This window comes from Gopherus evgoodei, unplaced genomic scaffold, assembly GCF_007399415.2.
Source record: "Gopherus evgoodei ecotype Sinaloan lineage unplaced genomic scaffold, rGopEvg1_v1.p scaffold_40_arrow_ctg1, whole genome shotgun sequence".
Classification (NCBI taxonomy): Eukaryota; Metazoa; Chordata; order Testudines; family Testudinidae; genus Gopherus; species Gopherus evgoodei.
Window position 1 is genome coordinate 2,862,511 of NW_022060061.1, and position 24,613 is coordinate 2,887,123.

General features: G+C 51.1%; 1 protein-coding gene across 9 annotated transcripts in view; it reads left to right on the forward strand.

The window, feature by feature from the left end:
• NFIX (nuclear factor I X) overlaps positions 1-24,613 on the forward strand; it is a 198,728-nt gene that overhangs the window by 42,145 nt on the left and 131,970 nt on the right. For 5 of the 9 annotated variants that reach the window (XM_030546138.1, XM_030546139.1, XM_030546135.1 and 2 more), the window contains exon 2: positions 15,737-15,897. The exons of 1 other annotated variant lie outside the window; for it this stretch is intronic. In XM_030546138.1, the coding sequence (XP_030401998.1) occupies positions 15,871-15,897 (27 nt within the window). In that variant the 5' untranslated portion in view covers positions 15,737-15,870. Of the gene's footprint in view, positions 1-15,522; positions 15,612-15,736; positions 15,898-16,686; positions 16,742-17,672; positions 17,697-24,613 lie in introns of those variants that run through there. 3 more of the 9 variants (XM_030546136.1, XM_030546147.1, XM_030546148.1) reach the window with 3 other exon arrangements.

Below are 24,613 nucleotides of genomic sequence, written 5' to 3' on the forward strand. Positions count from 1 at the left end.
GATGGTGCTGCCCGTGGGAGCCAGCTGAGGTCACTCAATTAGGGTGAACTGCAGACAAAACGGGGCAGGGAAACCCCAAACGCTGGTAGATATTTCAATGCTTAGTTTACCAAGCCAGCACAAAGCAGCTTCTGTAGCACCTCACTGGTTACTCAGAAGTCCAAACAACGCAGTTCCCTTAAAGTGCCCAGCCTCAGGCCTCCATCCAGACACACTTGTCAAACAGATGATGATGATTCCTGAAAATCTTATCTCATCATATAAAAGAAAAGGTTCTTCCAATCCCAAAGGATCAGCCACATCCCCAGGTTCAATTATAACTTTGATCTTACCCAAAATACACGCTTATGGCCAATTCTTATTAACTAAGCTAAAATTTATTTAAAAAGAAAAGAGAGAGAGTTGGTTAAAAGATCAACATACAGACAGACTTGAATTCAATTCTTGAGGTTCAGATATGTAGCAGAGATGAGCTCGTAGTTGCCAAAAATCCTTTTAGAAATAGTCCATAGGTTACAGTCCAATGTCCATATTCAGGGTGGCTCCAGTCAGTGACTGGGGATCTCAATCCTAGTGGCTTAAGGTTTCCCCCTCTTGAAACCCAAAGCAGATCTGAGATGCAGAAGGATTGTGTCCCGGGGTTCTTACACATTTCCAGCAGCCCTTTGGCCTGAGAAAACAATCGGCTGAACTCTCCTTCTCCCAAACATCCTGGCAATTAGCGCAGGGTCATTTATCCATTAAACAGTTCAGATACAGGTTGCCACAACCTTCAAAGAGACACATAGACAATAATACTATTTCACTCAAGTAACATCATAAAAGTTAATACTCCTTTTTTGATCTTTGAATTAAAGCTATAGCAATAGACAAGGCTTGTTTGCTGATATCCCAAGCCCTGAGCAAACACCTTCCCTTCTATCTCTAGCAATGCCGACTTGCATTTCAAAGCTCTGTTCATTTACAGATTTTCCTGACAAATCTCTAAAGTTGGGCCATGGCTCAGGTCAGTCTGTGAGTTGATTAACTCTTTCTGGCCTTGTCACCTTTCCGTGAGATATTATATCACACTCATAACATCGCACTCGCCCAAACTCAGGTGAGCAGTCTGTGTCAGAGCAGGGAACAGAACGCTGGGCTCTCTAGTGCTAGGCGTGCACCCTAACCACTACGTTGTGCGATTGTCGAGATTGCTTGCTTGTTCGTTGATTCTGAGACCAGCAGAGACCAGCCCTTTCAGGGTGGGGCAAAATTTTGCAACCTAAACTTTCTCTCTGTTAAAATTGAAATGTCTTTTTTTTTTTTTCCAATTTTTGGATTTTCCAAAAATGCTGAGAAATGTTGTGTCAGGTTCGGCCCCAAACTATTTTTTTAAACTAATTGTTCAGAATTGGCAACGAAGCAAAAAACCCACCATTTGCCCAGCTGGGTTTATCATTAGGCGCCTTATGGCTGCAGATAGGAACCCGAGTCATGGACCGAGACCTTGTTGGGTGCGGCGCTGTGTGAACACCTAGTCTGACAGGCCACTGGGCATCCCTGAAGTTATTGAGACAAATGGCACCAATAGGGTGTAACCAGCACGCAGGGAAGGGGCAGCGAGGCCAATCCAGAGCACGCCTGATCATGCCACCCCTGAAAGCGCGAGACCAACGTAAAGATCACAAGCCCAGCTTTAAAACAATCAGCGCTTGGTTTTTTGGGTGTGGAGCCATTCAGAGGGATAAAGGGAAGGGGGCTCTCCTGCAGTCCCAGGGGCTGGAAACTGACTTTGAAAAACAACTGACGGCTGCAATCTCATGACTCCCAGAGCTGGGGCTTTAAGACAAATCAGCGTGGAGAGTGGGCAGCACAGAGTACTGGGTGAACGAGGTCTTTTGGCTCCTTTATCATTTGATTGGTTGCCTGTGAACTTTCATTGGGCCAAAATGAATTCTAATATGAATGTGAGTGAGGATGTACCTTGGATCAACCTGCCACCAGCCCGGGCAGGCCAGGAGCCCCCAGGCTTCTTAAAACTTGACAGGCTTTTTGTTAGTTAGGCGACATTTTCCATGTGCACATCGCTCAGCGAAGGTGACGGTGCGGCTGTCTATATAACCCCAAGCCCCCTGCCTGTCTGTCTGTCTGTCCAAGTGCTTCGATAGCTCCTAGCACCAGAGTACGTGAGTGTTGGCAAGTGGTAGAGAGCGCCAGCGGGGCTGTGTGTGATGGAATGGGAGTCGAGAGACCCCGGCTCCACCACGGACCTGCTTTGGGCAGGCCCAGGTGCCTCTCTGGGCCTCACTTTCCCACCTGTGACCTAGGGATAATGGACAATGCTCCTCACCTTCCTTTGTGGAGCACCTTGAGGCCTCTGGAAGGAGCCCTGTGTGGTGCCTGGGTCCCAGGGCTCCCGTGTGCGTGTAGAGCCACAGGTAAAGAATAGGAGCAGCCCGTGGCCAAGGGAATGAAGGGAGAAATACCCAGCTAATCCTGGCAAGTGACCTGCCCCCCATGCTGCAGAGGGAGGTGCCCCCCCCGAGGTCCCTGCCAGTCTGACCTGGGGGGGAATTTCTCCCTTGCCCCACTTAGGGGGATCAGTTAGACCCTGTGCATGGGACAAGAACCAGCCAGCCAAGCCCCTGAGAGAGAGATTGCTCAGAGCCCTGGCCAGCCCTGATTCTTTGGGGTAAGGAGATAACCCCTCCCCCCAGAATACATGGGGGAATCCCTTGCTGAGCCCTGCCCCCCATCCCAAGCACCCCTGCCATGTAACTGCCCTGCTGTCATAAATGGGATTAATAATTAATACGGAGTTAGTTGGGTCTTCTCTGCCTGTGCTGGGTGTTGGCTAATGTCAATTGCTGCTCCTTTCGGAGAGGCTAGCCTGGGTGTTTTCTGTTCAGCAAGGGCCCAGGGCTGGGCTAGCAGGGGGCTGTGGGTCAGGATTGAGAGGCACTGGTGGAGCTGTGTGTATGGGGGAGCCCAGGGCTGGGCTAGCAGGGGGCTGTGGGACAGGATTGAGGGGCACTGGTGGAGCTGTGTGTGTATGGAGAAGCCCAGGGCTGGGCTAGCAGGGGCTGTGGGTCAGGACTGAGGGGCACTGGTGGAGCTGTGTGTGTATGGGGAAGCCCAGGGCTGGGCTAGCAGGGGTCTGTGGGTCAGGACTGAGGGGCACTGGTGGAGCTGTGTGTGTATGGGGAAGCCCAGGGCTGGGCTAGCAGGGGTCTGTGGGTCAGGACTGAGGGGCACTGGTGGAGCTGTGTGTATGGGGAAGCCCAGGGCTGGGCTAGCAGGGGTCTGTGGGTCAGGATTGAGGGGCACTGGTGGAGCTGTGTGTGTATGGGGAAGCCCAGGGCTGGGCTAGCAGGGGCTGTGGGTCAGGACTGAGGGGCACTGGTGGAGCTGTGTATATGGGGGAGCCCAGGGCTGGGCTAGCAGGGGGCTGTGGGTATGGATTGAGGGGCACTGGTGGATCTGTGTGTGTATGGGGAAGCCCAGGGCTGGGCTAGCAGGGGGCTGTGGGTCAGGATTGAGGGGCACTGGTGGAGCTGTGTGTGTATGGAGAAGCCCAGGGCTGGGCTAGTAGGGGGCTGTGGGTGAGGATTGAGGGGCACTGGTGGAGCTGTGTGTGTATGGAGAAGCCCAGGGCTGGGTTAGTAGGGGGCTGTGGGTGAGGATTGAGGGGCACTGGTGGAGCTGTGTGTGTATGGGGAAGCCCAGGGCTGGGCTAGCAGGGGGCTGTGGGTCAGGATTGAGGGGCACTGGTGGAGCTGTGTGTGTATGGAGAAGCCCAGGGCTGGGCTAGTAGGGGGCTGTGGGTGAGGATTGAGGGGCACTGGTGGAGCTGTGTGTGTATGGGGGAGCCCAGGGCTGGGCTAGCAGGGGGCTGTGGGTCAGGATTGAGGGGCACTGGTGGAGCTGTGTGTGTATGGAGAAGCCCAGGGCTGGGCTAGTAGGGGGCTGTGGGTCAGGATTGAGGAGCACCGATGGAGCTGTGTGTGTATGGGGGAGCCCAGGGCTGGGATAGCGAGGGGAGAGATGCTGTGGGTTGGGATTGAAGGGCACCGGCTGAGCTCTGTTGTGGGGGGGTGGCTAGGGCGGGGATAGCGGGAGGTCTGGGGGCTGTGGTTCGGAATTGAGGGGCTCTGGCGGAGCTCTGTTGGGGGTGTCTAGGGCTGGGATAGCGGAGGGTCTGGGGGGCTGCAGGTCAGGATTGAGGGGCTCTGGCAAAGCTCTTTTGAGGGGGCCTAGGGCTGGGATAGCGGAGGGTCTGGGGGGCTGCAGGTCAGGATTGAGGGGCTCTGGCAAAGCTCTTTTGAGGGGGCCTAGGGCTGGGATAGCGGAGGGTCTGGGGGGCTGCAGGTCAGGATTGAGGGGCTCTGGCAAAGCTCTTTTGAGGGGGCCTAGGGCTGGGATAGCGGAGGGTCTGGGGGGCTGCAGGTCAGGATTGAGGGGCTCTGGCAAAGCTCTTTTGAGGCGGGCTAGAGCTGGGATAGTGGGGAGGCTGAGGGGCTGCGGATCTGGATTGAAGGGCACCATCTGAGCTATGTTGGGGGGGCCTAGGGCTGGGATAATGGGGGGACTAGGGGGCTGCGGGTCGGGATTGAAGGGCACTGGCTGAGCTCTGTGGAGGGATTTAGGGCTGGGATAATGGGGGGGCTGGGGCCTGCGGGTCGGGATTGAAGGGCACCGGCTGAGCTCTGTTGGGGGGACCTAGGGCTGGGATAATGGGGGGCTGCGGGTCAGGATTGAAGGGCACTGGCTGAGCTCTGTTGGGGGGGGCCTAGGGCTGGGATAGCTGGGGGGCTGCGGGTCGGGATTAAGGGGCACCGTCTGAGGTCTGTTGGGGGGCCTAGGGCTGGGATAGTGGGAGGGCTGGGGGGCTGCGGGTCGGGATTGAAGGGAACCGGCTGAGCTCTGTTGGGGGGGCCTAGGGCTGGGATAATGGGGGGCCTAGGGGGCTGTGGGTCGGGATTGAAGGGCACCAGGTGAGCTCTGTTGGGGGGGCCTAGGGCTGGGATAATGGGGGGGCTAGGGGGCTGCAGGTCGGGATTGAAGGGCACCGTCTGAGCTCTGTTGGGGGGGCCTAGGGCTGGGATAATGGGGGGACTAGGGGGCTGCGGGTCGGGATTGAAGGGCACCATCTGAGCTCTGTTGGGGGGGCCTAGGGCTGGGATAATGGGGGGACTGGGAGGCTGCGGGTCGGGATTGAAGGGCACCTTCTGAGCTCTGTTGGGGGGGCCTAGGGCTGGGATAATGGGGGGGGCTAGGGGGCTGCAGGTCGGGATTGAAGGGCACCGGCTGAGCTCTGTTGTGGGGGCCTAGGGCTGGGATATTGGGGGGGATGGGGGACTGCGGGTCGGGATTGAAGGGCACTGGCTGAGCTCTGTTGGGGGGGGCCTAGGGCTGGGATAATGGGGGAGCTGGGGGCTGCGGGTCGGGATTGAAGGGCACCGGCTGATCTCTTTTGGGGGGGCCTAGGGCTAGGATAGTGGGGGGGGCTGGGGGGCTGCGGGTCAGGATTAAGGGGCACCAGCTGAGCTCTGTTGGGGGGGTCTAGGGCTGGGATAGTGGGAGGGCTGGGGGGCTGCGGGTCGGGATTGAAGGGCACCATCTGAGCTCTGTTGGGGGGGCCTAGGGCTGGGATAGTGAGGGGATTGGGGGGCTGCGGGTCACGATTAAGGGGCACCGTCTGACCTCTGTTGGGGGGGCCTAGGGCTGGGATAGTGGGAGGGCTGGGGGGCTGCGGGTCGGGATTGAAGGGCACCGGCTGAGCTCTGTTGGGGGGCCTTAGGGCTGGGATAGGTTGGGGGCTTGGGGGCTGCAGGTCGGGATTGAAGGGCACTGTCTGAGCTCTGTTGGGGGGGCCTGGGGCTGGGATAATGGGGCGGCTGGGGGGCTGCGGGTCGGGATTGAAGGGCACCGGCTGAGCTCTGTTGAGGGGCCTTAGGGCTGGGATAGGTTGGGGGCTTGGGGGCTGCAGGTCGGGATTGAAGGGCACCGTCTGAGCTCTGTTGGGGGGGCCTAGAGCTGGGATAATGGGGCGGCTGGGGGGCTACGGGTCGGGATTGAAGGGCACCGTCTGAGCTCTGTTGGGGGGGCCTAGGGCTGGGATAGTGGGAGGGCTGGGGGGCTGCGGGTCGGGATTGAAGGGCACCGGCTGAACTCTGTTGGGGGGGCCTAGGGGTGGGATAATGGGGGGGCTGGGGGCCTGTGGGTCGGGATTGAAGGGCACCGTCTGAGCTCTGTTGGGGGGGCCTAGGGCTAGGATAGTGGGGGGGGGCTGCGGGTCGGGATTGAAGGGCACCGTCTGAGCTCTGTTGGGGGGCCTAGAGCTGGGATAATGGGGCGGCTGGGGGCCTGTGGGTCGGGATTGAAGGGCACCGTCTGAGCTCTGTTGGGGGGGCCTAGGGCTAGGATAGTGGGGGGGGCTGCGGGTCGGGATTGAAGGGCACCGTCTGAGCTCTGTTGGGGGGGCCTAGTGCTGGGATAGTGGGATAACTGGGGGGCTGCGGGTCGGGATTGAAGGGCACCGGCTGAGCTCTGTTGGGGGGGCCTAGGGCTGGGATAATGGGGCGGCTGGGGGCTGCGGGTCGGGATTGAAGGGCACCGTCTGAGCTCTGTTGGGGGGGCCTAGGGCTGGGATAATGGGGCGGCTGGGGGCCTGTGGGTCGGGATTGAAGGGCACCGTCTGAGCTCTGTTGGGGGGGCCTAGTGCTGGGATAGTGGGATAGCTGGGGGGCTGCGGGTCGGGATTGAAGGGCACCGGCTGAACTCTGTTGGGGGGGCCTAGGGCTGGGATAGTGGGGAGGGCTGCGGGTCAGGATTAAGGGGCACCGGCTGAGCTATGCGTGGGTGATTTGCTGCTGTATTGGGAATCTCCAGTTCACCCCCCATATGAAGAGCTTTCAAATAAAGAGCTGCCTCCCCCGCTGCACAAGGCGCGGGGGGGGGGGGGCGGAGATGGGAGGCGCCAGGAGCATGGCACAGAGCTGGCAGGTCCAGGCACAATGAGACAGACACTGGCATCAGAGGTTTGGCAGTGAAGAGGGATCGGGGGGAGGGGCACAGATGGTCTCTCTTTTACCCCGAAAGGTGAGGAGATGGGTGGGAGAGGCCTGGGAATGGGGGTGCTCTAGGCACACACGAGCCCGGCAGGGGAGAAGGTTACCCAGTGACCTCCCTCTTTGGCAGTTGTGCCACTTGGGGACTGGGGGTGGGTGGGAGAGACCCTGGCTCCTTCCTTGGCGTGTTGTAAAACCCGCTCCTTCCTGGGCCTCCAGCTGCCCCCCATCCCCCAGCCGCAGGCGGCTCCTGGCATGGCTGGGCATTCTTTGGGCACCGGCCCAGTTAGGAGGAGCTGGGCAGGGGAGCAGCTGTGAGAGCCGAGGATGCCCCCCCCCCCGCACACAGAGGGAGCAGCCTGTGGAAAGTTGAAGCCGTTTTGAGTGTGTGTGTGTGTGCATCCTCAGCTGAAACCAGACTCAGCTGGGGGCAGAGACGGGCTTGGCTAGTGTAGACGGGCATCAGGAAAGCTTCTGACAATGGTCTGCTGGTGCCCCTCGACCCTGACCTGCAGTGCCACTGTTATCTGAGCCCTGAGCTCCCCGCTTCCCTGGGGCTAGAATGCTGGACTGGGACTCAGGACACCTGGGTTCTCTTCCTGGCTCTGCCACTGGCCTGCTCGGCGACCTTGGGCTAGTTGTTTCATCTCTCTGTGCCTCAGTTTCCCTGTTTGTACAATGGGGATTATGCTCCTAAACTCCTTTGTAAAGTGCTTTGAGATTGACTGGTGCAAAGGGATGATGATTACTCCCCAGCTCATTCCAGCCTCGGGGGTGGGGGAGGGAAGGGTTGTTCCTGGCCCCTTGGTTGGCAGTTGGGGGTGGGGACAGATGGTGGCAAGGGCTGGACTAGGAGATGATGTGTTTCATAGACCTCATTCCCCTTCCAGAGCTGGGACCAGAACCTGTAACCGCTAGGCCCCACTTCCTTCCAAGGCCAGGAGTCCTGACTTGGGGCCGAGCCCTGGCCTGGAACCACTGTCACTTTGGGTTTGATTTATGCCCAGTGTTAATGCAGTGGCAGAGCTAGGATACCAGCTTAGCATGGTGCGGGGCACCCACAACCACTCCACAGGGGTGCATAGGGGTCACTGTCTAGGGTTCGTTCTTTCCTTGGCCTCCCCACCAACGTGGAAGTGGAGGGCTTTGAGTGGTAAGTCTGAGACCCCTTAAACTCAGAGCACCAGCACTTGGGGTCTGCAGCCAGGTTGGTGGCTGAGTTGGGGCTGAGATGCGTGAGGGGGGCTGCCGGGGAAGTGTACCCCCTGGAGCCTGCCCCAGAGGGACTCTCATAAGCCCTGTACCCTGCTTTGCTCTACTGGTTGGGTTCCCCGGGGGCCTGGAGGTGCCGGGGGAGTTGACTAATTCCATGCCACTTTGCCTTAAGCATGAGATGAGCGCCCCCTCCCTCCAGCAGGCTCAGGTCCACATGGGGTGGGGGTAGGGAGCAGCCCTGCAGCTCCCTGGGTGGGATTGGGATGGCCGGTGGTGTGGATCCAGGATGGCTCTGGCTCAGGGCTCTTTCCATCACTCACTATGCTGGAGGTACCTGGCACAGTGCCCCTCTTGTGGTGGGACTTGCCGGTAATCACAGGTTCCTCCCAATGGCTGGGTAATTGCAACTAAGTTGATTCAAGAGCCATTCGTGTCCCAACAGCCACCTGAGGAAAGGGGCTGCCCTGGTATCGCATCAAGATTGGGGAAATTCCTGATTCCTTCCACTGTGTGGGACCTTCCGTGGCACCTTGTTCATCTCCCCCCACTGTGTCGAACCTTCCGTGGCACTTCATTCATCTCCCCCTGCTTCATGGGATCTTCCCTGGCATCTAATTCATCTCCTCCCACTGCGTGGAACCTTCTGTGGCACCTCATTCATCTCCCCCTGCTTTGTAGGACCTTCCGTGGCACCTCATTCATCTCCCCCTGCTTCATGGGACCTTTCCTGGCATCTAATTCATCTCCTCCCACTGCGTGGAACCTTCGGTGGCACCTCATTCATCTCCCCCTGCTGCGTGAGTCCTTCCGTGGCACCTCATTCATCTCCCTCCACTGTGTGGGACCTTTTGTGGTACCTTGTTCATCTTTCCCTGCTGTGTGGGTCCTTCTGTGGCACCTCATTGGCCTTCCCCGCCCTCCCCGAACTGTACATGGGACTTTCCTAATCCCTGGGCAGTGCTGCCTGGGAGCTCTGCGCCCCTACTGCCGCCATGTGGCACAGAGCCCTCTGTCTTTTATGCAAGCATTATGGCAGCACTGCCAAATGTGCCGAGCCTGGCCCTACAGACCGTGGGCACGGGGGCCCCAGCGAGGAAAGGCTTACCCACTCCTGTTGGCTGGGCTGAATCAGGACACTGCTGTCTTCATGCGCCAGCCCCTGTATGGCGCGTCTTCTTCAGCACCGAGTGGTGACAGATGGCAGGAAAAGCGGCTCCTCCAACTCTGCCCTGGCTCACTGGGCCGGGTGCCTGAATTAAAGCTGAGCCCCACTCCCCAGCAGGCTTGGTGCCACAGCAAGGAGCTAAATAAAACAAGGGAGGCTCAAAGAGCCGTGTCCCAGCCCCTCCCCAGAGGGGGCGCATTGCTTGGCCCTGGCACTGCCTGGTGCTGTGGCAAACAGCTGGGCTCGCAGTTGGAAAATTGGGCCGCCAGGAGGTGGGGGCAGCCTCAGTGCCTGGGCCTTGCAGCAGAGTTAATGGAGAGGGTGGTGCCTGGGTGCCAGGGGAAGGAGCTGACTCAATGGGGGCTTGTATCTGAGACCTCCCCCGCCTCAGCCCCCCATGTCAGCAGGGGGGGCTGGTGGGCATGGGGAGCTCAGCTCAGCAGTGGAGGCAGCATGATGCCAGCAAATTCCTCTCCTGGAGGATGCCAGACTGCCTGCTGGGTCACTGCTGGCCAGGCTAGATTGGGGGCAGCACCCCCTAGAGGGGAAAAGCCCCATGTGTAAGCCACCTGCCCAGCATTTCCCAGGATTGTCCATTTTTGGACATAGCTGTCCTGGATGAAATGGGGTTTTGTACCTCACAGGTGGCAGCCCTACCCATGTCCTGTTCCCCAGCTCCCTGAGCCATCCAGTCCCCTTGCTGTTGGGCCAGATTGGAGCCAGCGCCCCCGAGAGGGGAAAGGCCCCATGTCTCATTCCTTGCTTCCCAACCTGTTCCCCTAGACTCCGGCCCGATTGACACGTTCCCATCTAACGTGTGTCCTTCCCCACTGTAGCTCGCTGACCAAGAGGCAGATGGGGAGGACACAGGCCAGTTGACCTGGCATTGACTCCTGTCCACTTCCCCGTTGGTCATGGAGCCAAGCAGCCCCTCAGGAATGACTCCCCGGGGAGATGGCATGGGAGTGGGGCACGATAGCATATGGGCTTCTCCTTCCTCTGCTGCCCCCCTTCCCCCGCCTGGCACAGGAAGGGGAATCCCAGGGCTGATCGTTAGCTGCACAAAGGAACAAGAAGTGGTTATGGCAAGGGACAGGCAGGCAGGACGCCTGGGTTCTATTGCAAAGAGTAGGAAGGGGGTGGTCTGGAGCTGGGGCTGGGAGTCAGGACTCCTGGGTTCTATCCTCAGCTCTGGGGGAGTGGAGGCTGGTGGGTTAGAACTGGGGGAGGGGAGATGCTGACAGTCAAGGTTTTTTAGTTCTCTTCCCAGCTCTGCCCCGTAACTCACTGTGATCCCTTCATTGCTCTGTGCCTCAGTTTCTCCATCTGTGAAAGGAGACTGATTTTTCCCGACTTTGTGAGCATGTGCATGGGGGTCGGTGCTGAAGTGCTCAGGGCAGATGAATAGCTAGACAGTGATCTGGGAATTGCCCTTTCTCTGTGCGTGGTCCCAGGCCTTTGACAGGACAGATTCCTCCTATGTGACACTGAGACCCAGGCTGGGAGTTGGGAGAGTGGCTAATGGACCCAGGTCCAAGCAGGTCCAAGCACTGTAGTGCCTTCAGCTCCAGCACACAACCCAGCCTGAAAGACCAAAAGGCCAAGCCAGGTCTGGGTGGACATTTCCCAAGACATGGAGGCAGCAGCACTCAGGTCCTTGGTCTTGTGCCAAATGAAAGGCACCTCATGTGGCCTCTCTGGGGGTGTCTACACTGGAGCTGTCAGTGAGCCTCCAGGCTGGGGTAGCCAGACTCACGGAAGCTGCCTGGAGGTCAGGTGGGCCCAAGCTGCTGCCCGAACCGCAACATCCACAGTGCTGTTTGTCACACACCAGTTTGCCCCTCGCTCGTGCGCGTCTGTCTCCCTGGGGTCACTCCCACCTGCAGTGTAGACACACCCTGGGGGCTGGGAGGGAGATGGGCTTACCCATAAGGTAGGAATTTGCCAGATTTCGGGAGGTGTTCCCATGACAAAAAGTCAAAATTGCAAATTTCCGTGAACCGAAAATCTGAAAAAAATGACGGCGATTGGGCCAAGTGAAAGGAGTTCTTTGGGTAGAAGCTCAAACCGGTTCCTTCCCACACGGGCCTTTTTAAAAAAACAGCTTTACATTTTTTGAACAGTGAACTAACTACTATTTCAAAATGCAAAATGGTTTTTGAATTTAAAACTGAACCGTTGCATTTTGACAACGTCGTGCCTTTAACCCCTCCAAAAACCAGAATGGGGAATTTGTCCAGAGCAACCTATTCCTGGGAAATGTTTTGCTACTGACAAATCAACTTTTTTCAACAAAAAATAAATGTATTGGAAAATTCCTAACCTGTTCTACACCTATGTGTGTCTCTAGGACACCTCCTGTGCATGTGTGTGTTGTGTATTGTGGGTATATCTTCTGTGTGTACTCTGCATGTGTTGTGTGGATGTGTATCTAGTGTGTATCCTGTTCATGTTTGTGTGTGTGTATCTTGTGTGTATCCCATCTTTGGGTGTATACTGTGTATGTGTGGTGTCATCTGTGTCTGTGTGTGTTTGTGTGCGCCTGCACAGCTAGAGTGTGTCCGGTCTGTGTGTGAATCCCCTCTGTTTATCTTGTGTGTGTATATACCATTTTCAAGAGAGTAAAAGTGAGGATTTTACATACAGAGAAACATACACCCCCTCACCCCCCCCCGACCTGTCCACTCCCCCGGCGCTCACACCCAACCTGCTGAGTGGGGTAGCCTTTTCCCCTTTCTGCCTTCCTATCCCTCCCCCACCCTCTCACCTTAGCAGCTCTTGAATCCATGCTTGAAACCCTCTCTCCACATCAGAGCCCCCCCTCCCCTCCAGTTTCTGCCCCAGCAACTCAGAAACAAAGCAGAGCTTTCAATTGGGGATATTAAGATGAAACTTTAGCCCTCTTCCCTCCTGGTAATTCTAAACTCCCTGCTTTGAGTTGCAAGCACACTGTTGTCTCCTGGAGCAAACGGGGTGGGGTGGGGGTGGGGGTTAGCCAGTGTCTCAGCAGTGGGGCACTGTTGGAAAGAGAGGGCACAAGCATGATGCCAGGAGAAGCCACTGTGGAAGGGGATGGGCATTAAGGAGGCTGATGCCTCACAAGTCCGCTGACCCCCCTGAGCCCCAAGCCAGCCTTCCAGGCTAATCCCTGAGAGCAGCCAGGTGCCCCTTGCAAAGACACCTGGTTCAGCCCAGGGTGAAATTAACAAACTTGCCTTCAGCCCTGCCCCGACTGCTCTCTGCTCCACACTCCGGCTGAGGGGAATGGGGTCTGCCGGCTTCCTGCACTGGATTCCCATGGGGCTCGCCAGCGGGGCACCCAGTGTGACCAGGGGCTGGCCAAGGGGCTGGTCAGCAGCAGGTGCAGAAGAGCAGAAAAGACCCCTCCCCCCCGGGCTGGCAAAACAGTATCATAGGGAAATCCAGCAAGAGGGGAAGGCAGGGCTTGGCTGGGCAATCCCTGGCACCCCACTGGAGATCCGGTGACTAGAATGGGAAACTGATGCTATTCCCATCACCTGCCTGCCCTTCTCCAGATACCTAATTTCCATACCCATCTATCCATCTCCATACCCAACCGTCCGTCACCATCCCCATCCATCCGTCTCCATATCCATCCATCCGTCTCCATACCCAACTGTCCGTCACCATCCCCGTCCATCCATCTCCGTACCCATACCCATCCATCCATCTCCATACACACCCATCCATCTCCATACTCATCCATCCATCTCCATACACACCCATCCATCTCCATACCCATCCATCCGTCTCCATCTCCATCTATCTCCATACATACCCATCCGTCTCCATACCCATCCATCCGTCTCCCTACCCAACCATCCGTCACCATCCCCATCCATCCATCTCCATACCCAACCATCCATCACTATCCCCGTCCATCCATCGCCGTACCCATACCCATCCATCCATCTCCATCCCCATCTATCTCCATACACACCCACCCATCTCCATACCCATCCATCCGTCTCCATCCCCATCTATCTCCATACACAACCATCCGTCTCCATCCCCATCTATCTCCATACACACCCATCCGTCTCCATCCCCATCTATCTCCGTACCCAACCGTCCGTCACCATCCCCATCCATCCATCTCCATATCCACCCATCCAATCTCCATACACACCCATCTGTCTCCAGACCCATCTATCCATCTCCATATCCAACCGTCCGTCACCATCCCCATCCATCCATCTCCATCTCCATCCATCCAGTCTCCCTAGACACCCAACCATCTCCATATCCATACACACCCATCCATCTCCATACCCATCCATTTGTCTCCATCCCCATTTATCTCCATCCCCATCTGTCTCCATACCCATCCATTCGTCACCATACCTATCCATCCATCTCCATAGCCATCTATCTGTGTCCATACCCATCCATCCGTCTTCATCCCCATCTCCATACACACCCATCCATCTCCATCCCCATCTCCATCCCCATCTATCTCCATACACACCGTCCGTCTCCATAACCAACCATCCGTCATCATCCCCATCCATACGTCTCCATACCCATCTCCATCCCCATCCATCCAATCTCCATACACAAGCATCCATCTCCATACCCATCCATCCGTCTCCATACCCATCTATCTCCATACCCATCTATCCATCCCCATCCCCATCCATCCGTCTCCATACCCATCTCCATCCCCATCCAATCTCCATACACACCCATCTGTCTCCATACCCATCCATCTCTCTCCATGCCCATCTATCTATCTCCATACACACCCATCCATCTCCATCCCCATCTATCTCCATCACCATTCCCATCCGTCTCCATACCCATCTCCATACCCATCCATCCATCTCCATCCCCATCTATCTCCATACACACCCATCCGTCTCCATACCCATCTCCATCCCCATCTATCTCCATATGCACCCATCTGTTTCCATACCCATCTCCATACCCATCTGTCCATCCAATCGCCATATATACCCATCCGTCTCCATACCCATCTATCCCCATACCCCCCTCTATCTGTCTGTCTGTCTATCTATCTATCTATCCCCATCCACCCCATCTATCTATCTATCTATCTATCTATCTATCCCCATCCACCCCATCTATCTATCTATCTATCTATCTATCTATCTATCTATCTATCTATCTATCTATCTATCTATCTATCTATCTATCTATCTATCTATCTATCTATCTATCTATCTATCTATCTATCTATCTATCTATCCCCATCCACCCCCTCTATCTATCTATCTATCTATCTATCTATCTACACAACCTGTCAGTCTACCTAGTTCCATACCCCCCCCCCATCTATCTATGTATCTATCTGATCTCCAGAGCCACTCATCTATCACATGCTGGAGCACACTTTCCCCTTTGCACCACACTAGGGCGGATTGTTAAAATAAAGCCAACCTCTTTAGCAATAAAATAAATTAACTCAAGGACATTTAAAAAACGAGTTTATGAGGAACAGGATTGAGTCCAAGGGAAAAACCTTAACCCCCGCGTTGCCAGCGTGTACATTTTCTCCAGGTCAGTTCCTACAAAGACCTCCCCCCTGGTTTCCCTTGTGTCCCATGGCAGACAGAGTGCTGCCCCTGCCCCTGTTCTGTGTTCTCAGGCTGGGCTCCAGTCGAGCTCTGGTTTGCTAGGGGCAAAGATCTGTACAGCGCTGTGCACATCCCATTGCGGGGGGCATAACCCCAACACTCCCCCCCCCCGATCCTGGCCAGGAGCTTCGCAGTGTGAGAAAGTGACGGGCCTGGCCAAAGCAGGGTCCAAGGGGTCGCCTCTGCTTCTGCGGGGTGGAGGGGGGAGCCCCAGAGCATGTGTGAGATGATGGCAGAGCAGGACAAGCCGGCGATTTTAACCCCTCTCCGGCTTCAAATCAAATCTCGCTGGTCCCCACTGGAGCGAGTTGCCCTGCCTATGGGACGCCTCTAGAATTCGGATTTGCTTCCTTACGGTGCCCGGGCCTGGCTCAGCAGCAGGGGGTTTGCAGTGGAAACACGCCTGGGGGGCTAGACCCTTCCAAGGCTGAACAGCCCCAGCTCCCTGGCCAGGCTGCTCCCAGCCCAGCCCGTGCACACACGCCGCAAACCCGAATCGGAGGGAGTCACTCGCTCCCCCGACGGGCTGCAGTGCGAAGGGGAGGGAAGAGCTCCGAATGCGAAGTGTGTATGGGGGGGAGGGGAGGGAGGGAGCGGAGCGGGGCGGGGGGAGAGGGGGAGGGAGCTGAAAGCTTTCTCAAGGCAAAAGTGTTCTCGGTTCCAAACTTTGTCTAAACTTTCACTTTCAGAGCTCCAAGGCGGGGTTACCACTCGGCGGCATGGACTAGAGAGCGAACTGCCGCAGCGTTAGCCATGCAGCCACCTAGCCAGCTGTTCTCCATATGAAAAACAGTTCTGCACCAGTGTTTTTCCAAAAATAACCATGTATTCCCCATACTGCCTGACCCAGGTAACAAACCAACCAACAAACCAACAACAAAAAGCAAACAGAGAGAGAGAGAGAGAGAAGCAAGTTCTGTTTGTTTCTTTCATTGCTTTTATTTATTTCTTTTTAGTTTTTTTTTGAAACTTTGCCGTTGGGTTTGCTCCTGATTTCATGTGGGTGTGAGCCACGCACCAGGCTGTGGCGGTGTGGCTGGGGGGAGATTATTGCTGTCTGTCTGGGCTGTGTTTTTGTTTGAAACAAAAATTCTTCCCCTGTCTCTCTCTCTCTCTTTCTGCAGAGAAAGAGGGTTTGATGGCATGTTTCCAAGTTCTTTGTTATATTCACTGCACATGGGTTTAGTTCAGAAAATGGCGCGTCTCCCCAATTTATTTCAAGAATTAAAAACCAGAGAGAGAGAGGGAGGGAGGGAGGGAGGCAGGGAGGGGAAAAGGGGCAGAGGGGGTTGCTGGATTAATGTATGCAGCTATGCTGGGGGGGTTGGAGAGGGAGCTGGGGGGGGAACTGTACCAATGTAGAATGATTTTAATGTTTGTCTTTTCTGTTATGATCTGCACCGCGCGGGGGGTTATTGCGAAGGGTCGGTTCCTAATGCTAGAAGTTGCTCGCGCTTGCAGTGGATTTTGCCTTTCTGTGTTCGGGGCTGTGGGGGGCTGAGATCTTCAGTTGTTAAAAACAACCCGGCCACCCCAAAGCCCAATTTGTCTTTTTGGTTTGAAGTAAACCCCCCCCCCCCTTCCGAGCGGGAGCGAAATCCAGGCAGTTCCTAAATGCCCGGGGAAGAATTGCTCCTGGATTGTCTGTTTTCCTCTCCTGTTGCATTTGCACCGCGCTCCCTGCTCGGGGTCAGGTAGGGGAGTTTCCCCTTTCTTCCCTTGCTGGAGAAGTTCGGCACAAAGCCTGGCTTTATTTCCCGGGGGAAAAGCAGCGAACCTGGGGCGGGGGTTGCAATTTCTCGAGAGAGAAGGGAAGCGAGCGTGTGGACGCTGCAAAGTGGGGCGGCGGAGAAGGGGGCGTTTGGAGCAGAGGAGAGTTGGGAGCTTTCTCCATGGTCGCTGAGCTGGGGGAAGGCGTTGAAATTTACAAGCTGCAAATGGGGGGGGAGGGTTAATCAATGCAACATTTCTAACCATGCAAAAAAAAAATCAGGGGCTGCACCGTTTGCATTAGATCTCTGTCTGTTCTGGATGTGTTGGATTTATGCTCTTCTGGGGATGGATTTGACCCCCCCCCCCGTGTATAATCTGTGGGGCAAAGAAATGTTGGGTTTTGCTGTTAATGAAAACGGTGGATTTTTTTTGGCGGGGGGAGGATTATTTTAACTCTTCAGCTCAGAGTTCGCTGAAAAGGCCCTTTATCTCATGAGCTTTGCTGGATGAGCTGAAGTTATGGAGACATTTCTGAGTTTGGAGGGGGGGGGGCACTGTCCTGAAATGCAGCTAAGAATTGATTCTGTAACCGCCCAAAAGCTTTTGAATATTTCCACTCAAATAATTAAAATAAAAACAAAAACCAGCACCCCCAACCCCAACACTTGGCAACTGAGTGATGGAGAAATTCAGCTCAGCTGGGCAGGGGGGCGAAGCCGATTTAAAACAGGTCTTTGGAACTGATCATGTAACTTCTTTGGCGAGGGGGGTTCGGATCCACGAAGGGGGAAAGCGGGAACGAAGTATATTTTTAATGCCACCAGAAGGCAGTTTCATGTAGCGAAGATACTTTGGCTTTTGTCTGTTTCAACTTCCCCGCTCCGCAGCCTGTCCCGTAGCTGTGCAGCGTTTTCCCAGGCGCTCCTCGCCGACCAGGTGGGGGAAAGCAGCGGCTCCGGGCCAGCTCCCAGCCCATCTTTCAAAGAGGACGGTGCCCTAGCTAGTCTCCAGCCCTCCTTGTCCGGCGTCCCCAGGTCAGGTAACTCCTGCACAGCCCTGCAGCAAGAGTGGGGTAGGGAGCCGAGCTCCCGCTCAGCTCGGAACTACCGGCCCCTGCTCCATGCCTCTCTGAAGAGCATTTCCCCATTATTTGACGCTCTTTTACAAATCATCTTACGTTGAAATATTTCACATTTTGTTGTAAGAAGGGTGTGATTGTTGCCCTTCAATATCTGACTTCTTTTCTTTTTAAAAAGGACAGTTTGTGTAGTTTAGTGTCCTTAAGGATTTAAAAAATCCTTGTCAGTTAGACAGTGGCATGTTTTGTTTTGTTTTTAATCTAAAGCAGCTCAGCCCTGAGGAAATCCAGGGCTTTATTTAAAACCCCCCCTGAAATAACATTGCATTTTTATTGTTTTCAATGACTTTTGCTGAAGCAGGGAGCCAAGTAAATAGGTGGGCTTGTGCGCAGCACCGATGCACAGAAATAGCAAGGCATTTCTGTCTGCTCTGTTTTCTTCCTTTCCTTTTTGCCATGCTGGCTGCAAATAATGTGAATCACATTTTTGAGGTTTGCCATGGATAGATCTTTCTAATTGGCTGTAATTTCTGTGGTTTGGGGCACTTTTGGAGAGTGCAGTGTAGAAACTTTGCAGATCTGTTTGCTCATTTGGTGGGAACAATGCTGGGGGGGGGGGGGGAATATAGTTTTTTCAGTGGCTGGGAATATCTGTTCCTTTCCTTAATCAACAGTAAGTAATAAATGGAGCGGACCATTATTATTATTATTGGTTATGGAAGAATATCGTGCATTCACTTCAGTTCTACCTTCTTTCATTTTGGATTTGATAAGAGATCAGGAGAATTATTACAATGACAATGAGCATTTGACTTTGAAAGAGCAGCTGGAATTAGAGGAGAGTGTTTTTTAACTCCTGCAAGTTACTCTGGAGAGTTCCTGGTTGAACAATGTGGTCCCAGGATATTTTTGTTTGTTTGTTAAAAAGGGGTGGCGGCTGTGGATGGGCTCCATTAGGTCCTGTACACTTCAGTAGCAGTACCTAATCAGTGACTGGCAGTTTTAGGTATGAAAATAAGCAACTAGCGCCCAATGTTTATGGATGAAAACTTCTCTATAAATCTAAGGTATCGGGCATAGTACGTACATCTCTATAATGATATATACACACGTACGTCTGTGTGTGATAGAGCTAGAAATATATTTTTCTTAGGTATCGTGTGTGTGTGTAATACAAATACATACATAGATACTGAACCTAATATTTTATTTAGTAATATTTATGTAACATACCGTGTGTGTGAACACATGGATACTGTACTCAAAATAACTTCTATTTAAGAATTTATGTAATATGATATAAATTGTGTATACACATACACTGTACTTAAATACCCTATATTTAATGATTTACAGATATTAAATATGAAATATAACTACTGTACTTAAGATACAACATGGATGGGTATATATGTGTGTGTGTATTGTATATACATGCAGTCATTTCTGTGATACTAGCCTAGTACCTGGCAATATGTGTGCATGTAATATATAGGTGATACATATGGATTGATGTGTAGGTGAATCGTGCGCATCTGTGTATAATACATAAAATATCATACATGTCTGTCGGTGGCATGCATATTTTTGCAACATAATGATATATTGTATTACATACTGTAACTAATAGTGGATATCTTATAGTACCTGGTATGCGTAGAGAGAAATGTATTTTGCACAAACAGCATTGTTGATAATGATGAGTTTATTTATCAAGGCATCTCTCTTCTCACTCCGCCGCTCCCCACGATGCTCTGGGGTGCCATGTGAACAATTAAAAGACAGTTGTTACCAATAAAACAATAATTGCAACATCATTCCATGGATTAAAACCTTAAAAAACAACCCTAACAAAAAAAATCAAAGCAAAGAGGCTTTAAAAATCCAAAGCCAAACTAAGTGGGGTCACTTAAAAAAAAAAAAAGTGAAGAGACAACAACCAACTTCGTTATAATTTCACAATGTTTTGTTAGTTGGGCGGGAATCCATTTTGGGGGGTAAGGTGGGAGCGTAAAGATGTAATGTTGTGTCATAATTCCTCCCCCATCCTCCAGGCCAAAATGTGCATTTTTTGTAATGTCACAGGCTTGGAAAGAATATTTTTAGCATTAGTCCTGTATTTTTATATATATATATATATAGCATTAGAGCCTATATTTTAATGGCTATATAGCTACATCACATTTGGTCTTGTCTTTCTACATACGTAACATTACAAACTTGGCTCGATATTTTAGCATTAGGTCCATATCTATCTAGCAGTGGAGCCTATAATTATTAATACTTATATGTATCTTAATAACTAGAGAAACAACAGGAGAATCTCTTTGTCTCTCTATCCCCTCCACAGTATCTGTCTGTATTTTTTACAAACTTTTCTAGCCAGGCCTGCCATTTCTGGGATGAGTTTTGGAATACTTTTGGAGGGTTATTTTCTTGCATCTGTTTGTTTTTTAGTTCCTCTCTGTTCGCCCCGTCCTTGGGACCCTGCCAGCTTGCAGAGACCAGTTTCGTTTCTGCCTCAGGGAGGGAAAACCCAGCTTTCTTTTTTGGAGTCACCCCTTGTTTGTGCCCAGTGAATTAAATCCAGCCTGGCAGATTCCCCGCTGCCCTTCTGCCTCTGCCTGGTTTACTTCTGAACTGATTTCCCTGGTTTCAGTTCCTGGAGCAGAGTAGTTTTTTTCCTTTCTCCCTTTCCTGTTATTAGCAATCTAAAATCACCCCCGTCCCAGTTCAACTAGTACTGTCCCTCCCGCTCCCTTTCCTAAAGAAGAGCCCCAAATATTGGACCTGCGGGCCTTGCTGAAGAGAAGTTCTGAACTAGGTTATTGTTGTAGGGCCCAATTCTGGGCGCTCCCATGTCAGCCTCTGGAACTGGATTTCCTGATCTAAGCACTTGGCAAGCCTGATCCTGCTGTCCCGATCCATAGAGGGCTGGATCCTCTATTGGTGTAAATTGTTGCATGATAATAGCTTACACCAATGATGAATCTGGCCCCAAAAGCTTGGTCTCCCTCTGCCTGCGATGGAAGCAGTCCAGGGCCCGGAGTTTGAAATAATGTGCTAGTTCTGGCCTGGCTGAAGTTGGTGGGAGAGACTTGAGAGGGGCAGAATCCACAGAAGAGCTTTTCAGGAGGGACGCAGGGTTATCATGGTGGAGGCGAAAAAATGATCAAACTACCTTCCGTGTCGCTTGTCTTTGGTGCCACTTGCTTTTTAAGTGGCATCTGCTCTGTAAGAGTTTATTTTATTGTTGGATGAAGGAGAACTCTCGTCTGCTTACTACCTCTGTTGTATTAACAGTTCTGCAGTTCACCTGGCCCAGTTCCATCACTCCCAAGTGTTGGTATTCTTTTCTTTTGTTTTGCTAACAACCAGCTCTGGGTTTTATTTTTTGCAAAGATTTCCCCCCCCCCCCCGATCTCCATGACTTTGCACATATAAAATAAAATACACGTCTGCTAGCTAGGAGGGGTTGGAGGAGCATGTTTGAAATATGGAGAAAGAAGACCAAGAAAGAGAGCCAAGGTGTTGAGTTTTTTGCTTTTTAAGCCAACACTATTTTGGTGGGGACTTTCGAGTCATTGCAAAAAATTTTTGTTTTTTGACTATTTGTAATTCTGATAATTGATTTAAATCAGGCAGGTTATTTGTATTTATTTTTGGCCTTTATGTGCTGATATGCACTCTTGTGTATGTTTGATATAGGGGAGGTGTGTATTGTATATAAGTGGGTATGCATGTTTTTATATAATAATAATAATACTTAACTCTTATATAGGGCTTATCATCCGTAGGTCTCGAAGCACTTTTTATACACACACGCACACACATATGTGTATTATACAGATCGTTTTTTATATATCTATATCACATATGTATTTTATATATATATATATATATATACATACACAGAATTTGATTTGGAATGTGTAATCTATTGTTTTTTGTATGTGGTTAGTGTGTGTATATGTGTTATGCTGTGTGTGTAATGTACAAATATATTCAGTATACATCCATGCACACCTATATTATTTGGAACTAGGGTTACCAGATAACAACTGTGGAAAAAATGGGATGGGGGTGGGGAGTAATAAACGTCTATATAAGAAAAAGTCCCGACTGTCCCTTTAAAAACGGGACATCAGGTCAGCCTATATAGAACCATCTATTAAATATTAGTGTGTACGCTGTAGACCTTGTGGATAATATGTGGCCCTGTATGTAGTACGTATAGTGTGTTTATGTGATTATACGATATATACATCCTAACCACGTATACAGTAGAACCTCTGAATTATGAACACCAGAGTTATGAACTGACCAGTTAATCACACACCATATTTGGAGACCAAAAAAAAAAAAAAAGGCAAATACAGGACATATGGTGTTAAATGTAAATTCCTTAAATAAAAAAAGGAAAGTTTAATAAAAAAGATTTGACAAGATGAGGAAACTATTTCTGTGCTTATTTCATTTCAATAATCACAGAAGTTTAAAGCTGTATGAAGTCAACGTTCAGCTGTACATTTTTGAAAGAACAGCCCTAATGTTTTGTTCAGTTACAAACATTTGAGTTACAAATGCCCTCTATTCCCAAGGTGTTCGTAACTCTGAGGTTCTACTGTATACTATGGATGTGCGTATAATAATTCATATGCAATATACATATTTTATGCGATATATGCAGTGTGTGTATATAATATCACATATACACAGTTTACACTTATATATAGTGCATGTATATCACAAATATATACATGCCATACACATATATAATACCAGATGGGTGTGTTTATATATCATATGTGTATTTCATATAGACCCACTATTCATGTATATATAATATAGATTTGTAGATTGTATGGTGTGTGTGTTTATATATATGTAAATGTTGAATATACACACTATACTCATTCTGTATAACACACACAGATTACACATACATCATAATGTGTGTACGTATGTAGATGTCATACATAGAACCATCAGCTGATATTTGTAAAAGTGACCAGTGATCTGCGGCATTTCACACTTTCAAATCAGGCCCTGTATGGAGCCTTGTGTTGGACACCTGAAATCACTCCAATTTAGGCCTGCGGTGTGCAGTCCCACACCCCTGTAGCTGTGCCTCCAGATATGATATATGTTCTCTATCAGTGTGTAGCTATTATACTAATATATCCAATCACACACACAAACAAACAACTTACTGTGTAAAATGAATCTAGTATCTGGGTAAGTGTCTAATATGTGTGTATATATAACATAGCCTAGATATACATGGAATTCATTAAAGCAATTCTTAGTTACACATTCCAAATCCAATTTCCTTAATAAGTCTGCATTCTTTTCACCCCCCTTTCAAATGCATTTTGAGCCCTCTGTCTTCTAATGCTGGGAATGAAGGGTGGATTTTTCTACTGTCGTGACTTGGTGGCCTAAGAAGGGGACAGAGTTCGGGCCTTTCTGACCCACCTAAAATTGACAGGCAAATCTTTGGGGAAGTGCATTTTTCACTGACCAGAGAGTTGGACGGTTGGGGTGGTTAGCTGGGCTATCAGTCCCTATTCCTCCATCTGGTTGTGTTTTGAAAGATATTTGCGTGCACACACATGTAGCTGTGCAGATGGAAAATCCAGCTCGTTTGCTCCTTGTCTTGGCCTGCTTTGGAGGAGCCTCCTGAACACAAATGGGTTTTATGTAGCAAATCCTTGCTCACCTTTTCCTTGCTCGGTTTTCCTTGACTACACCCCAGGTTGATTCTGTAAATCCTCACTACTGGATGCAGTTAGTTGTTGACCTGACTGGTGTTACCACTAGAGCACAGGCAGCGTTGGGCCTTATTTATTTAGAAAATCATAGAAAGCTGTGGCCTGCTTTGGGGTAGCGGGTAACCCAACCAACCAAGCAAACCGACTAACAAAACCCTACAGGTCGTTTGAAAGCAGCCCCATCCAATCCGCTATTGTTAGACATTTTGCTCCACGGGTTTGACTCTTCCCTCCTGATCTTCAGAGCAGAATTTGTTACACAAGGAGCTTTTGCGGGGGGAAAGGGAGTTCAAGATGATAGCTTATTTCAGTTGGTTCGGGCTCTAGCGGAAAGCCATGGCAGTTTTGCCAGTGGTCTTTTTCTTTAAAAAAAAAAAGGGCATTGGAAAGATTGCAGCAAAGAGTGGATTTTTCAGACTTTGGGAAAAGAGTCTGACTGTTGAGGAAGTTAAGGTACGTGCAAGGAAAATGAAGGCATAAAAATATTATATAACCACACACACAAAGACTGAAACAATGAGCTGAACAGGGAGAGTGAAATTAGCGAAGCCTATAAATAAACATTTATGCAGTGTTGAGACAGTATTCAGGTGAGTTTACAAACAATTCATTAAGATATTTATAAACTTTCACAGTTTGGGGCTATCAATAGAAACTTAATTACAAACTGTAAACAACTTTCCATTCTCATTGGAATGACAATCCCTGGCTTCCGAAATGGGCAGTTTCTCGGTTTTCTTACTGAGCAAAAAAATAAAAATAAATGTTTACAGTAGAAAATGGAAAAACTAAAGTTCAGTTTGACTGTTTTTCTCCTTTGCTGATTTTTTTTTTAAGTGGAATCTTTCCTCGGAAAGTCTTTTTTTTGTTTGTTTGTTAATTTTTATATTTTAATGTGCTCTGGGCACTGGGATATAGTTGTTTCTAACTTTGGAGGCAAATACTCTCCACATTTTGTTTTTTAAGGAGTAATGGTCTATAAAATGAGAACTTAGCTAGCC